The 16,979-nt window shown below is 38.3% G+C and overlaps 1 protein-coding gene across 1 annotated transcript in view; it reads left to right on the top strand.

The window, feature by feature from the left end:
• The window catches only part of LOC105387258 (guanylate cyclase 32E), a 64,974-nt gene that overhangs the window by 19,490 nt on the left and 28,505 nt on the right, over positions 1 to 16,979 (top strand). The window contains exons 7-13 of the mRNA XM_048623719.1: positions 33 to 110; positions 2,553 to 2,797; positions 4,407 to 4,552; positions 5,072 to 5,189; positions 6,947 to 7,037; positions 11,016 to 11,192; positions 12,319 to 12,587. Of these exons, the coding sequence (XP_048479676.1) occupies positions 33 to 110; positions 2,553 to 2,797; positions 4,407 to 4,552; positions 5,072 to 5,189; positions 6,947 to 7,037; positions 11,016 to 11,192; positions 12,319 to 12,587 (1,124 nt within the window). The remainder of the gene's footprint in view (positions 1 to 32; positions 111 to 2,552; positions 2,798 to 4,406; positions 4,553 to 5,071; positions 5,190 to 6,946; positions 7,038 to 11,015; positions 11,193 to 12,318; positions 12,588 to 16,979) is intronic.

Raw genomic sequence — 16,979 nt, 5'->3', positions numbered from 1 at the left:
AGCGGTGAAGTTAACTACACAAATGTTTTCAGTCTACGTGTCGGTGGGGTACTACCACGACCACATCGGCCTCATGCTGGCACTGGATGCGATGCAGCTGCTCGACGCAGGTCAGTACTTACATCATTATGTTTTAATATGGCCTACAGTTGGGTTTTATATTTTATCAGATAATTTAAATAGGCAGCTAAATGCAATTAACTAGCTTAGCTAACACTAACAATATTAATTACCTCCACCTATGTCTAATCTCTGTCTTGCCATTACTTATATCAAAACGCATCACATCGCACATCCCACCTATCTGAAAGAAAGAAAGAAAGAAAAGAGTGTGTGATGTTGAATCTGTAGAATACAGATGATGGTATTATAATCTATATCCTTATTTAGGTAAGTACCTATATTTATAGATGAATTAAATTTGCGATCCGATTATGATTAGGTATGGTAAATTTAGGTCATTCGAATTCTCCGTTCGGTAGGAACTGTTTACGTTTACATCGGTACAATATGCGTTCTTACTGAAAATATCATAAAAACCGACATGTAACATAAATTTAGAAATTTGTGGAAAACAATATTGCAAATATAACCTTCAGAATATTTTCGTTCTCGGAGCAAAATTATTAGGACCATATCAATATACAATGCATGAAAAATCACGTCCCTAACATGTTCTTCCAGATTTTCATATGATGATTTCTGAAATATGATAGCGAGAGATTATCCCAGTAGATAATACTTTATCCTGCCAGTTCAGTGATAAAGCTGGCTTCTTGAAAGAGATCCGTACGTGCCGCCTCCATAAGTCGACTGCGTCTAATAATAGTCTACAATCTAGATATTTTCCTTTGTTGTTCTTCTGACTCAAGCTTCACGCCTTCACTTTATTAAATTTTGCTTTCTTTTGTACACAAAGCGGATACCAATGGTTATTTGTTTCTTTTAGAGAAGTAGCGTCCGTTTCTTATTGTTTATTTGTAAGTATATAATTTTGTATTAGCTAGGTGCTTTGTTTTAAACACTAATAAATAACTTCTAATAAACAAATTGTTTATTAGAAGTTATTCGGAAGTATATTAGTAACTGGATAAAAAAGTACTGAGGTAGTTCTTATCTACCGATAAATATATTGTATATACCTAATACCGTGCCCTAACTATCTATCCTGACAAATGTATGTTACAGTGACTTTATTTTATACAAGTTGCTGATTTTCCTTACATTGATGAATAAACATGACAACCTAAAACGAGTAACGACTAACGATACGATCTTTTGGGGCCCCATTGCTACTGTGGTCACTCTAGCTTACGAAATACGAAGAACGTCGAAGTTTCTCTCGACGACTCTATCTCGTTGCATTAAAACTCTCATGTTTTCTAGTAATTTTTTCAAGCTAGAGTCAATTTCCTGCTCTCCACAATAGTACCCTGGATCGATAGCCGGAGCAAAACATCATTGGTGACCATACCCCTTACTCATTCATTCCCCTGATAATTTCCATTTTCGCTACATTTACTCACAAGTTTTTCTTTGAATTAGGTGATACCGCCCCCGGATATAAATAAAACTTAGTTCGTGGTACAAACGTAAGTTTTACTTATTATGCGCGTTATTACGTAGGTAGGTGGATAATAGGCATTTCAGTAGGTGCCATTCCATATGTTATGGACGGATCTTTTAAATTTGCTATCATAGTGAGTTGAGTTCTCTAAGATAAGAAATAGCAGCGAAAGCAAACAGACAGTATGATAATTAAAATTATCTTTATTACAAGATCTATCGTTAGCCCGCAAACTTTTCGGACAAAGTCCCGGGAACCGGGAATGTCGTAAATATCTTGCTAATTTTCCTCGTCACTTATTTATTGAAAAAGTTTTCTCAAACACAAAATTTTAATTCAGCTAAGCTTTCTGTTTTTACGATATCATGCAGTCAAACTAAGTATTATTCGCTATGCAAATGCGTCAATAATCTTACAAGATTTTATAACTCTAGTTACTTTAGGTACCTACTTAAACTTTAGTACGGAAAATAAAACACTCTACCTAACTAATCTAGATCTAGGGTTTATTCAATCCAAACAAAGCAAAGAACTGAGAAGGTAGGGTTACTGTTAATCAAAAGAAAATTTAATCTGTGCTACGAAATGCAAAGCATTACCCATTTAACCTGTATACTATCAATGCCCTGTGGAACCTCCATATTTGGTAGATTTCGTGCAATAGTATCCATACTCAGCAGCCTTGGGGTAGCACTATTAAATAACACAGCAATAGAAAACACCGATGTAATTATATTCTACCCTAAACCATACAGTCATCCCTTTTCCCTATCGTGGCTAGCTAATTTTCCGCGTTTAGCCTGTAAGATGGGCCACTGATTGTGAAATAACTATGGGGTGACTAGATAACGACACTATTCTATTCAACATAGATAGATATACGATAGTGTCAAGGGGAAAGGGATGACCGTGTGGTTTAGGGTAGAATAGAATATCATCGGCGTTTTATTGCCCTTTACGTTCTCTATCACCCTAACACCACCAGGAGAATACGCGGCCATAGGCGTGGACGTGGACCAGTACGACGCGGGGCAGGCGGCGCGCTACCTCTCGGGTCCCCTTCGCAAGGAGCCCTCGCCTCGGGCGCTGCGGGCCTTCAGGTCCTACTTGGCGGTGGCACCGTCGCCCTCCCCGTCGTACCCGGTGTTCGCGGCCGAGGTGAACAGGCGGCTGCAGCTCCCGCCGTTTAATTTCACCAATCCACTGCTCAGCTTCGGTGGCGGGAAAGTGGTAAGTTTTTTAAATTTTTTGTGTGAAGTTTAGAAATGTAGACCTAAATTCAGGTAAAAAAAGTTAATTTAATGGTCTTTTGTAAGTATATTTTGAGTTTAACAACAACAAAATATGATTCTGGTGATGATGATGGTCAATGAGGATATTTATTTATTTACACCCTTCTCAGACCTTAATTTTCAGTAGTCTGTTTTTAGTTTATGACCTTATTTATTCATCAGCAGGTTTCAAAAGGCAATGCAAGGCACCTAAATTGTTACCTCATGTAATAAACGAATAAGGGTCGTACGAAGCGGAGCATTTTCCGTGTAATGAGGAAATTCCAATTACCCGCTCGCTCTCTTACAACTATGCGAGGATTGAGCGCTGAGCCAACATGCAGTCGACTGTACCTACACTACACTAAACCAACATCGTTAACATTCTCTCTAAGTATCAAAGACTTGGGATTTTTCAAATACAGTTGTTAGGTTGAACGAGTTAGGTTTTACTGCATGTGTAGTTTTACGGTAGGTACTTAGGTAGGTGTGCGTTTTGGGAAGACAGGCAACAAAGCGTTGAAATGGCTCCGTTTATTTCCATCTGAGATACGTGTGCCTAACCCTAAAAATATAATATAAGAAATGACTGTCTACATCTACACTAAGACAAAAGGGACACTTTGTTGGTTTACTTTTATCGTCCTTCTGCACACAGCTTAACATAAGCTACAGTAACATTTATGTACGGTACATCCCTACCTACATTATTTCTTATTCACAACTAACACCACAAAATCCAGAATTGAGCTAACAATAGCGTAGGTTAATGTGCAATAAGACCTTTTACATAAAACATTTAATAAAACAAACACATTCTCTGGATACTAGACAATCTACGAAGAGTTGTTTAATTTAATAGAACGCGCGGTGGCATCCTGAACTATTACAGCGATGAAAGCGCTGCGGCTACAGCGCTCGCTTCAGAGAAAATAGACCCCATCTCGACTTGATGCAGTTTCATGGCAGCGATTAATGAAAATTGATCTTTATGCTAAACTACTTTAGTTTAAATTGTCGCGAGAAAAGTTGTATCCTTGCTAGTGTCTCATCCATCCTGTCTCGTGGATCTAGTGAAGACTAGAATTTTTATGAATAATTATTACAGACTTCTTAAGTGAGTATACATACTGTACCGCCTTTTTTTTAATTCATCATTCATTTCATGAAGGTGGAGACCTTCTCGTCTCTCTATGAGAACATTGTAGGTAGGTAGGTAGGTTTTAATTATCGTTCGTATAAGTACCCAGATACTTAGCAAAATAATTTTTTTTAATTGAGGGTAGCTCTCAAATATCGAATGAAACTGCCAAACTCCGTTAGTTATTATTCTGTGACTCAGTGCTATTCACTCCAACGCAGTGCCAAGTGCTTTCCACAAAGGAAAAAATAGACCTCTCAAGTATGCTTTTTTGCATCCGGTCAGACGCGAAAACGTTATCACGTTGCTACAAATATCGCGTTCGTATAGGTTCCTCACCCAACCGACCATTGCCATTGGTTGCTACACCGATGCATCCATCCATTCAGCCATTCCCATTGGTTGCTATACCTCTTCTCCTGCCCAGATCCCCGTGGAAGCGGCGTGGCTGCATGACGCCGTGTGGGTCTACGCGCGCGCGCTGGCCGCCCTCCTCAGCATGGGAGAAGACCCCCATAATGGACGAGCCATAGCCGCCCAGATGAGGAATACTACGTATCGGAGTGTGATGGGGTAAGTTTGGGGAGGATTTGTGGGTTTAAAGGTGGTACTAGTAAAGATGAAGAATAGTAAGGTTGATATGTGTAATATGTGTATATATTTTGCCAAACGTTCTTTGACATATCTTCTAAGCGTTTGTCATCGTGGTAAAATGATTAGGCAGTCTATGTAAGGGCCTTTTTAGCATTGAGCGAACGGATGGTCTTGATCCACCCGGGTGCTGGTGCTCTCGGCTCTCAGCGTAGCGGAGGCCGTAAGAAACTTGTGCGTCTGTCTTAGGAATAAGTTTCACATTAGTTAAGTTTCACAATGATGTTGATTCTGAAGGCAGAAATTCTAATTTTAACGCTGTCAAACTAAAAAAATTGCTAGCATAAAATGACATTTACGGGAACAATCATAGAGTCGAATTTTAAACAAAGAAATTAAGGTTTTGACATCGCTAAATTTAAAATTTCTGCCTTCAGAATCGATATCATTGCCAACTTACGTAATTTTGTCCTTAATACAATTCCTATATTTGTGCAACAGGTACTGGGTGCACATGGACGAGTGCGGCGACGCGGAGGGCAACTACACCGTGCTCTCATTGGACAGCAGCAAGCCGCCCGGCCTGTACCCGCTAGCCGTGCTGCACAAACACGCGCCCGTAAGTGTATAGCTTTATATACTAATGTAGTCTGCTGTTATCAGCATGTCCCCCTAGCTTAGCGGTACGCGATAAACAAGCAGCCGATTTTGACACTTTATTTCCAAACTTTCGAAGATTGGAGAACAATATCCTAGGTAACAATCAAGCACACGAAACTCCATCATTTCAACAGCATGAGAGGAAGTCCATCGTACTTAACTAAGAGCTTTAGTAAATATATATTTTACCTTATTCAATACACTCTTCATCTGTGATTGCATTGCACCTGCGAGAGTTAGTAACCCCACAACACAATCGGTTTATCTAATTATGCAACGTGCATCCAACGCTGTCGGCTTCCTTTAATCCTTTTGTTAGATTATCTAGCTTACCTACACTCAGCAAGTACATTTAAATTCATTGGAAGACCTTAGATAGACAGACAACTTGGCTAATAGCATTCTGTTTCAATAAATGTATACATACTTAGGTACTTATGTCTATACCATGCAGTTTTCGTAATCCAATGCATTTTCAGGTAATCTCCTAAATTTTTAAGCTTTCTAAGCTTAAGAAATTTCCTACTACGCTGTTGTTTGCTAGTTGTATTGTACGTAGGTCTGCAATGAAATGATACGAATACAAAATTCCTGCAGGCTCCCCTATAGATCGTTGGTTATGGATTGCTTGAAGTTATGTGGTGAACACAATAGACTCAGAGTGTGGATGTCGAATAATCGCCCAGAGTGTGCAATATTTTATAGTTCGTCGTATAATTCACTCTGCTCCTACAATTTCTACCCTCTATAGTTAATATGTATCTACCTAAACTATAATAGGAAACATTATACGAATACCATAATTTTAAAAGTTACAGTAAACATAAATTTTTATTGTGATAGTGGTTTATGTAGATGGGATTAACCTTACATTTTCAGTTCAATCTGTATAGTATCCATATATTCTAGATTTAGATCTATATTTTAGTATCTCACTTATAATAATGAAATGAGTAAGTGGATTGCCGTTCGGTAGACAGTCGCATGCGTGCACGGCCGACAGTTTGTAAACCTAACTGTAAGACGCATGCACTTGGCTGGAACTACGCAGTTGAGTGCCAAGTAATCCTATTGAAATTCCACATTCATGCAGTCTTAGGGTTAAATAACTAAATCCGGCTCAACTGGCCTGCAACTGAAATTAGCCCGATTTAAGCGGTTTTATGAGACGTTTATTGTTAATCCGAGTGTTAATCTCTCAAGTAGTCATCTGAGCCTTGCGTTTGAGTTTAATGGCTCGCAGATAAGGAAAAAGTTTAACGACTGCTGGAAAAACTTGGTTCCATTTCTTTGAATGCAGTTGGAATGATCTACTGCAAGCTGTAATGCTTGGAGTTTTTTTGAAGAATCGAAATCTTATTAACATATTAGATCATCTAATGGAGCCGGGTAGTGGCTTGAGTCTGGCGAGCTCTGAGGTCAGGAAATCCAAAAAGTTAAAGCCACACAACAATGTATTCTTTGACTGTTCTTCCACACGATATTTCACAGCAAAGCCTATAGCCACTTCGCACAGGCAGCGTGTCTAGTAGACGACAACCACACTAATGCTTGTTTCAGCACAAGTACATAATTTAAAACCACCAACCCGCAGTGTACCAGAGTGATGGGGAATGGTCCAAGCCTAGGAAGGGAGACCTTGGGGATATGCACAAATGTTCCATTCGGTAGAGCTATGCTCGAGTGTTTTGTTTGATGATGGTTGTGTTTGCACAGGAGGTGGGTTTCCTGCGTGAGATGAAGTGGCCCGGCGGCCGCGTGCCGCTGTCGGAGCCTCCGTGCGGCTTCCGAGGGGAGAAGTGTGTCAGTGAGTATATTTTCACAATCTTATAAAAATATGTATAAGGGTGCCCGCACACGGCCGACTTTTTGTAGGACAGATAATATGGCCGATTTTTCTTTCTACTGATTTACAAAAGTAGGTACTATTTTTATTGTAAAAAAGTCGGCCACTGATTATTGGTCTTGTGCAATGCAAATTATTTTGTAAGCTTCACGTATTCTACAAAAGCTTAAACACATATGCATGGTTAAAATACATCTAGAATATGTACCTTATAGCGAAAACGATATTGGAGGTGAAAATTTGGTTATGATTACGTTTTCCTCGTTCCTACAATATTCTATGGATCGAGGCTAAACCAATGGCGTGAAAATGAAACATTCGCGAGGGGACTTTTTCCGGAACTCTTTTATTTTGTCGGCAAAATATTTAAATGAGACGCAATGATTCGTATAATATCAAAAGCATTACAGTGCGTAGGTAGATATTTTGTTCCACAGGGAAATATGAACTAGATACCTATCCTATATCCATTGTATTTTCCTTACTTACATCAAAATATTGGTCGTAATTTGATTGAAGACTTCCTATTTATTTATAGGTACAAGAAGGACACCTCAATCACTCTTATTATCAGGGAAAATTCCCTGAAAAGCGATATCCCTTCAATCAAACTTTAATCCCAAACGATGACTTGTAAGTTTACCGTTCAATGGCCTTAGTAACCTTGTGGGAGAGGAAAATTGTGGCTTTCTCCAGTGCTTTCCCTAATGTGTAACGCATGTTAGCCGCGACAGCGCTGCGTGCTACCAAGTGCTCCATTACTGGCCAGCCATTTTGTTTACTGCCAATAATCTGGAAAAAAACCTAACATGCTGAGGAGAGAACCAGACGTTTTATGTAGACGGTACAGCGTTGCTTTGTTACGGTCAGTACATCGAGACGTTATGTTTCATGTAGCGAACAAAGACACAGGTTTATTATTACTTGTAGTTCAAAGGTAACGGTGCAGTGGTATTATCTGGTAGCTCACTCGGTAAGCGCTCGCTTCTTACACCAACAATGTGGGTTCAAATTCAAACACAGCCGTGACATGTAGGAATGCCAATGAGTATGGGCTGATTTTTCAATAGTCAGATAAGTGTTATCTGAGGAATAAAATTGTTACTGTCACACCTGAATGTTTGTATTAGACAGTGACAGCACCATTGAAAAATCAGGCCTTAGACAACCAGGATTTGAACCCACGGCCTCTCGTATGACAGGACGAGATCTTATCCGTTACGCCACCACAGCTCTAAATATTGGTGATTTAATTATAAAAGTTGTAAGTACTATAAATTTTAAATAACAATAAATAATGTTAATGTCTCATTAACACTTTATACTAACTTATCTGACCTCGCAATAAATTAACTAAAATTCCTTAGAGGAAATCCGTGCCATAAATTAAATTCTGCGGAATGGAAGGAAAACAGCTATGGATAATCCCAATTTTCTATGCCATAAAGTTAATTGGATAATATTTATTGCACGTAGAAGCCAGTAAATACTGTTTTATTGACTATAAAAAGATAGAACCCATGATTTAGTCTATCATCATAGCTCCTTCTGTTGCTTTTCAGGAACTTTTAAAATTGTATCCATCACAACTACTATACACCTACAGATTCAACGAACCCAGTAGCATATTTTCCATATCAATTAATATATTATGGTTATACATTCTGTGTAAAAAGTATCGGGACTGGATCAATAAAACACAAAATGTTTGTTATTCACCCAAATTTATATATTATCGGGTTCCGCTCATCTCGCATAATCTTTATTGACCAAAACTCATTTCGCATAACTCGTATGGTCTAACTAAACTTTTTTGGCCGAACCATCACTTTGCCAAGACTTATGTGGCATAAGGCTCGTTTCGTCTAAAACTCTTTAGGCACAATCTTTAAACACCTAAGTTTCATTTGCTCAAATTTATGTTCGTCTATACCTATGTATAATCTTGTTTCTCCTAATGTTATCTTAATAAATAATATATTAAGTATGTAGTAAATGTACAAATTGTGGTATTTTTCTCCTACATCCCGAAAATCACGATATTGTATGATCAAAAAATCGAAAGTTAACGACCAATATAATTATTACAAACCCCATGAGATCGAAACCTAAAAATAGGTGCGACGACGAGCAAAGCGAGGAGGAGCGTGTTAGGTGCACATGTTCATCAAAACCAAAGCGGAGCGCAGCGAAGCGGAGCGGAGCGTTTTCCAAACAGCGGAAACAATACAAGGCACCAGTTTGCGCTATGTAGGGAGACGCTCCATCAAAGTTAAAGCCAAACGAATATTATTACTTTGTATAAACCTATGCCATAGCATTATTAGGCTATTCAAGATTTGGCCATACCATTATTAGGCTAAACAATGTTATGCGAAATAACTTTTTACTAAACGAGATTTATGCCATACGATTTTCGGCGTAACGTGACTTTGACCAAACTATGCAATACGAGATTAGGCAAATAAATCTTATGCCAAAAAAGGTAGAACCTATATTATCACCTTTAAAGTATGCTCCTTCAGAAACGATACACATACGCCAACGAATTATCCAATCATCACAACATTTTTTTAAACGCTGTTTCTAGAGTTGTGTCTAGTGCTCACGGCGAATTTTCCTTTTTGTCTTCTATCGATTGTTAGTCAAAGTCATGTTGACTGTTTTCTTTGACTATCGTGGTGTTGTGCACTCAGAATTCTTGCCAAAAAGTCAAACGGTAAGTAAAGAATATTAGGTATTTCCGGGATATGTGGAATTTAAAACAGCAAATTCGACGAAGATAGCCAGAAATATTTTGTGTTTTATTGATCCAGTCTCGATACTTTTTACACAGAGTACCTACTTAGTACATTATAGAAAGAGGTGGTTGTAGTATTTAGTATAGCAATATTTTAAAACCTAATTTATATTAGTCTATATATATGCTATGCAACACATGAATCAATTTACTTCGTAAAATTAACTTACAAATTGCACTTCCTACCTATATCAAAAACACGCTTTCCTGAAAAAGACCCATGGAATAAATAGGCAGGATACGGGTGGGCTTTATCATAAGTCTTCAATTTACTTTTTTGGCACAGCGATTTTGTGGCTCAACGTTAGCTTTAGCTACACACTTACATAACTACATATATAGGTAATTTAATAAGGAACTTTATAACATGTGTTGGTATTTAATTTAAATACTTAGCGTTATTATTCATTGTTCACTTGTTTACCAAAAGCCAGCACGAGTGAACATGCGAATACTTAACTGTAAAAGTCGGCAATAAAATGTTGGTTTTGCATATCCAACGGAAACCACGCTTGATAATGGTAATGATACAAACCCGTGACTTTATTGGATCATTTTGTCGACGAGGCATTAATTCTTGTCACATAAAGTGTGATATCTAAATGTTACGATTTGCGCACGAATAAACGTCTACACTTCCCCTTAGAAATTATAAGATAACACCTCTTATTTATTTGCGCGGTCTATCAGATTTTATCGCGTGTACGGCGGCCGTGGTGAAAATTTTAAGTGCTTGGCTGGTTTCCAAATATTGCTTACCACCTAAAGTGCCGATAAGCTGTGTTTTCAATATCAATAAAGCTGCATAAAAAGCCTGGACGGCCGCGCCGGCCGCTCCGCTGCTCACATCCACATACTCAGCGGGTGTCCCACTTTCAGCATGACTATATACCTACCTACCTATATATAACCTACCTAACTATAATAAAAAAGGAAAAAAGTAAAAGTACTTAGCTATGTTTACCGCGTTTCCTAAATAATTGGAGATGATGATGATCCTCAATGCTCTTAAAAATAGTTACAAGCATGTTGACTCTAAATACAAATACCAAAAGTAGATTGGGCAAGGTCAGTCAGTAACAGCTACAACTATTTAGGTGGTTGTTTAGCTCCGCCATAACCCGTGATCCTACCCCCAGGCCACGTGGGGGCGTGGGCGCTGGGCGCGGCGGGCGGCGCCCTAGCCCTGCTGGCCCTGGCCGCCCTGGCCCTCTACCGCGGCTGGCGGTACGAGCAGGAGCTGGACTCGCTGCTGTGGAAGATCGACTTCCGCGATCTGCACCTGCCTGACGCCGACCAGAGGGGGAATAAACTGAGTAGGTAAACCGATCTTTTTTGTTGTTTTTTTTTATGGGGAGGGCTGGGTTTTCATAAGTCGTCTAATTAAAATGATGATGTACCTAAAGATTGGCCAAGGGTGTCTTGCTTATCATCATATATGCTTATTCCTTGGAACTTCCTTATTCCTTCATAAAGTTAGTTTTATTCTGAAAAATCAAACCGGACTTAGTTATTTAAAGATTAATTAGTTGATTGGTTGATTTATCTCTGTTATTGAGATTTATTTTAGGATTTTGTATTGAGTGTTGGTTATTCTATTAAACCCGAAGCTTTATTATTTTATTTATGGGTTCGCAAATTTAGCACAACATCCAAGAATACCACTATTATTACGATGGCTAATAATAATAAATCTGAGCTCCAATACAGCTATGAAAGGGCTTTCTAGAGTGAATATCGTTACTGAACATAATTCTTTGGTTAAGAGCTCATAAAATTTAGATTTTCATTGTTATTTTCCAAAATTACATAGCTTTCCGCCCTCCCTCTGCTGTATTAAAAAATATACAAACTATCCTAAGAGCGGTGGTAGCTCAGTCGGGTAAGCGCCCGCTTCTCACGCCAGAGATGCGGGTTCGAATCCCGGCGCTGACATGTACCAATGAGTTCTTTTCTGAATTTAAGTACAATGTATACCATCGCTCTTACGGTGAAGGAAAACATCGTGAGGAAACCTGCATATCTAGATTTAGCACATCTAGATATGTGAACCCACCAACCCGCAGTGGACCAGCGTGGTGGGGAAATGGTCCAAGCTTAGGAAGGCAGTTTAGACCTTGGGGATATGCACAAAGGTTCCATTCGAGAGAGCCAGGTGCAGGTACTGTTACCCCCACAGAGAATAGAATAGAGAATATAATACAAACTATCCGCCTTATTCATAAACAAGTTACCTATAGGATGCTTAAGCTATAGTCCTATTCTGTCACTCTCTGACAGAGAAGCATTTGTTCTCTGACAGAGAGGGACAAAACAGTTCAATAGCTAAAGCGTCCTATAACTTATTTATGAATAAGGGGGTATAAGTTTTATCTGTCTAGTTGCAATTCCCAAACCCGAGCCCACCCGGCAAATCGGTCAGAGCTATATTTTTCCAGCAAGACAGCAATGCCGCAGTGAACGGACCCGCGGCCAGTAACGGCGTCTCGGACAAGGCGACCAATGGCGGCGCGGGGGGCGCGGGGGTCGCCGGGGGCGCGGGGGGCGTGCGCTCCAGCCAGGTGTCGCTCAGCTCTAACCCGGACCTGGACTTCAGATACTCCGCCATATTCACCGAGGTGGCCCTGTATAGGGGAAGGTTGCTGGCTGTGAAGAGAGTGCGGAAGCAGCATATCGACATATCGAGGGATATCAAGAAGGAGCTTAAGATTGTGAGTTGATTATGTTTTTTTTTTCATAAGTTACAGTCATGGTACAGGGGTAGGATGTAGGATGTCCAATGGAGAGGTCATTGACAGTTATAGGTGGAAGATCCAATTCAATAAAAAAGAAGGTAATATACTCTATTATATTCAGTTATCCATAACTGAATATAATAGAGTATTCTTGATTGACTTGATTCTTATTCCAATAAGAATCAAAAATAATTTATTTGTTAAAAATTGCTCTTCACACAAGTATAAATTATAGGTTTATATATAGGTAATAGGTATGATGTAGGTGTGATTAGTTTTAATCCTGAAGAATAAATATGTACCTAACGATATCAACAACAGAGCTTCTTCAATATTATTCCTAGCTTGGTTAGCAAAGTGATATAGATTAACCCCCTTATTCATAGAAAAGTTACAAGACGTTTTAACTAATAAACTGTTTTGTCCCTCTCTGTCGAAGAACAAATTGTTCTTTGTCGGAGAGGGACAAAACAGTTTATTAGTTAAAACGTTTTGTAACTTCTCTATGGATAAGGGGGTTAGATTATTAATAAAGTTGGATATTATTGTGCCGCTTGAAACTTTCCTTGTTACCTGCCTGTGTTTGCAATCACAAGATTATTATAGCAAGGAAAACTTTCTCAGGCAGTGATATACCTAATACTGATCCGATAGTCAGATTAATTTATGAAATTTAATAGGTACATTCTCATTGCTTTTCTATTTTTATTTTATTTTATTTCATTTAGAAAACCAACAGCGTTTTACATTGTTTACGTAACATAACATATTACTTATGATAAGGCTAATTATAGGTTTCCCTGGAATACATTAAGATGTAAAGGTGCACATTTTACTTAAAAAGTACTTAAAATCTACTGATCAAAGAGCAATATTAAAAAGCAAGCAATAACTTATTTTGTAGGTAGGAAATTATAAATATATATAAAAAAATAGATATGAATGTAAATATATAATAGAAACTTAACTAAAAATAACGAATATAATTATATACATATATAAATACTATATACACACATATATATACATATACTAAGAATATATACAAAATTATATCATATCAATAAAAGCATAACATATTAAAAATACATATATTAAGAGACTGATTGATAAAATAAACTGTAAAAGCATGAAGTCAGCGGAAAAACCATGAAAAATAATATCTAAGATGAACTATACATTTGTACATACAATAATATATAAGTGACTACTTTTAAAAACAAATTAAAAGACAATAACGCCATGACTGCAGCAAACAAACCAAATACTGTAACTTAAGTAACATAACAAATCGCTAAGACATGCTCGTGAGATTGGTGATGTGATGTTTGAATACTGCTTTGCTATGTATAAATAGGTCAATATCTTTATATTTGTTATTGTAAGTGCGTGCAACGCGGACCAGCGTGGCATTGGCGGCATAGTTAGTAGAGCGGTAGGACGCATGCAGCAGGGGCGTGACGCGAGTGCGGCGACGCGGCGCGCACAGCGACACCCGCGCCAGCAGCCCGGGGCAGTCCACGCGGCCGCGCAGGATGTCATACAGGAGACACATGTCGAACACGGTGCGTCTGTCCTCTAAGTTCATCAAGCCATATTCACGACAACCACTCTCATAAGAGCCCGGAGAGTTCCGGAAACGATAATTCAGATGGTTGACAAATTTCTTTTGAACACGTTCAATCTGATCTTTGTAACATTGGTAGTCAGGTGACCATACAGGGCTCGCATATTCTAAAATGCTGCGCACGTAAGAGCAATACACCGTTTTAAGGGATGAAATATTTTTGAAATGGGCACAAGCACGTAATGTGAACCCTAAAGAGCGGTATGCTTTTTGAGTAATATAAGTAACGTGGTCTGACATAGACATCTTAGCATCTAAATGAACCCCCAAGTCACGAATAAGACTGCATCTCTGCACATCTGTCCCGTTAAAATTATATGTAAAAGTTAAGGGTTTTATTTTACGGGTAAATGATATACACACACATTTGCTAGCATTGACTGTAATATTGTTAGATGAATAATAAGTACAGAGATTGTTCAAATCGTTTTGAATATTAACACAATCCGTGTGATTCCTAACTTTACAGAATATTTTCTTGTCATCTGCGTACAACAAGTGTTCAGAGAAGTTAAAGCAATTACCTATGTCAAACAAGTACGCGTTGTAAAGTAGGGGACCCAGATGCGAGCCCTGAGGAACACCTGTAGGTAGTGTTCCACTTTAGTTTTTGAACCCTTTTTGTGCAAAGGCAAGATATGGGCACGTTTCCAGATGATAGGGAAATAACCTTCCTTAAGAGAACGATTAAAAATTGTAGTCACGGGTAGTGCTAGAGCTTTAGCACAGGCTTTCCAAAATAATGGCGGAATGCCATCGCTACCTGCGCCCTTAGAATCGTCTAACTTGAGGAGCGAAGCTTCAACGGCAGAAATCGGAATTAGGAGGGATGAAATAGTTCCACACTTATTTGCAGTAAGAGAAGTGTTTAGCGCTGACATATCAATGCTCGTAGTCGGTGTCCCGAAGACACTATGAAAAAATTGATTAAATGCGTTACAAATCTCGACTCCGTCGCAATACATCTTTGTACCATAAGTCATCCTCTTCGGATAGTTAGAGCTTCCTTTTAAGTTTTTTAAAAAGCTCCAAAAAGCTTTGGGGTTATCGTTTAAATTTTTCTCAGTACTAGCTACGTAATTATTAAAGCAGATAGCTTGAATGCGACGTTGTCTAGCTCGGAGTAAGGAAAATTCGTCGTAATCTATTAAGTTGCCATATTTCTTCCACTTAGAGTGAGCTTTAGATTTTTCTTTACTGATGTTAATTAATGCTTTACTGAACCATACAGGATAACCTTTATTTGTGCTAACATTAGTTAATGGAACGAAAAGTTTGATAGCATGATTTATTTTCTGATAGAAAGAATCAACAGCTTCATCCAAAGAACCGATGGACAGCAGGACCAGCCAGTCAATACTATTAAAAAAAGCATTGATACCACTATAGTCAGCCTTCCTAAATTTTTTTTTTTTAACACAGGCATTTTTAAGTGGGATTACATTTAAGTCTTCCAGTTCCAGAATGAGAGAAGTATGAGCTGTATCTTCCTTTACAATTAATGGCGAACTTGATAATGAAAGTTTAACTGGTAAGTTGCAGAACACTAAATCCAGCACATTACCAGCGTGATTTTTAAATTTGTTAAACTGCGATAAACCTAAAAAATTTAAATCTTGGACAAGATTAATAGCCGCATTTTGAATTTCGATACTGCCTCTTTTCAAAAATAAAGGCCCATTCTCATCCCATTGGACATAAGGTAGATTAAAATCACCTATCAACATGTAGTGCACATCCGGTGAAACAGCAAGAATATTTTTTAAAGTACTGGAAATTAATTCAATATCGATGGGTTGGCGCCTAGTGTCGGCCTGGCTCGGCGGTACATAAACAGTACTAATATATAAGTCAGAGCTGGCTGACAACACCCGTGACGGAAATATAATAGTGAGCATTTCAGTCGGAGGGCCCGGGTCCGCCTCGTACCTAGTAGCACATAGATACTTCTTGGTAAGGATCATAACGCCACCGCCTGAGGACTTACCACACGCTAGAAGATTACGATCATTACGAAATACGTCGTATCTATCATCACAAAGCTCGCCATCATAAATGCCAGCATGGAGCCATGTTTCCGTTATAATGATAACGTCAAAGTCGTTACATAATATATTTTGTTTCAATTGGAAACATTTAGTACGTAGCCCGCGTGTATTTTGGTAAAATATGCTTAGTTTACGGGCACTTGAATTTGTTGAAATACTATTCATAACGATAGGCAGTTATAACTTATCAAGCATATCATGCACAATTAAAAATATAATAAAATAAAATTGAATTGCACCATTAAGGCAGTCGCTTAAATGTCTAATAAAGTGAAAATTAATAATTAAAACTGGGTGGGCCGAGTTTAAGCCTGGCCGCATTGCACACACAAACAAACTTAACATAATATATTCTGCAATTATACAGACGACACACCAATGTCTTAAAACAATTATGAAAAAGTTATGAGTACCAATCTTAAATAAATTCATTAGAAGTACAATAGGTAAATAACGGAAAAAAATATTCGCAGACCGCCGTAACCGTGTACCTAACAGTGCTATCACGTAAAATTATAACAAAAAGCAAGTTTCGATTATCTAGTATTACCCGAGTAAGCGATTTTTCCATTAGCAAGTGAATATGCAGTGGTTCCAATTTATAAAATAACAAATGTAATAAATCAGAAGCGGAGCTACTTAAAAAAAAGATGAACACAAGGCACACAAGATTTAATCATTTAAATTTACAAC

This window comes from Plutella xylostella, chromosome 10, assembly GCF_932276165.1.
Source record: "Plutella xylostella chromosome 10, ilPluXylo3.1, whole genome shotgun sequence".
In the NCBI taxonomy this organism is placed as follows: domain Eukaryota; kingdom Metazoa; phylum Arthropoda; class Insecta; order Lepidoptera; family Plutellidae; genus Plutella; species Plutella xylostella.
This window is presented reverse-complemented; position numbering and strand designations above follow the sequence as displayed.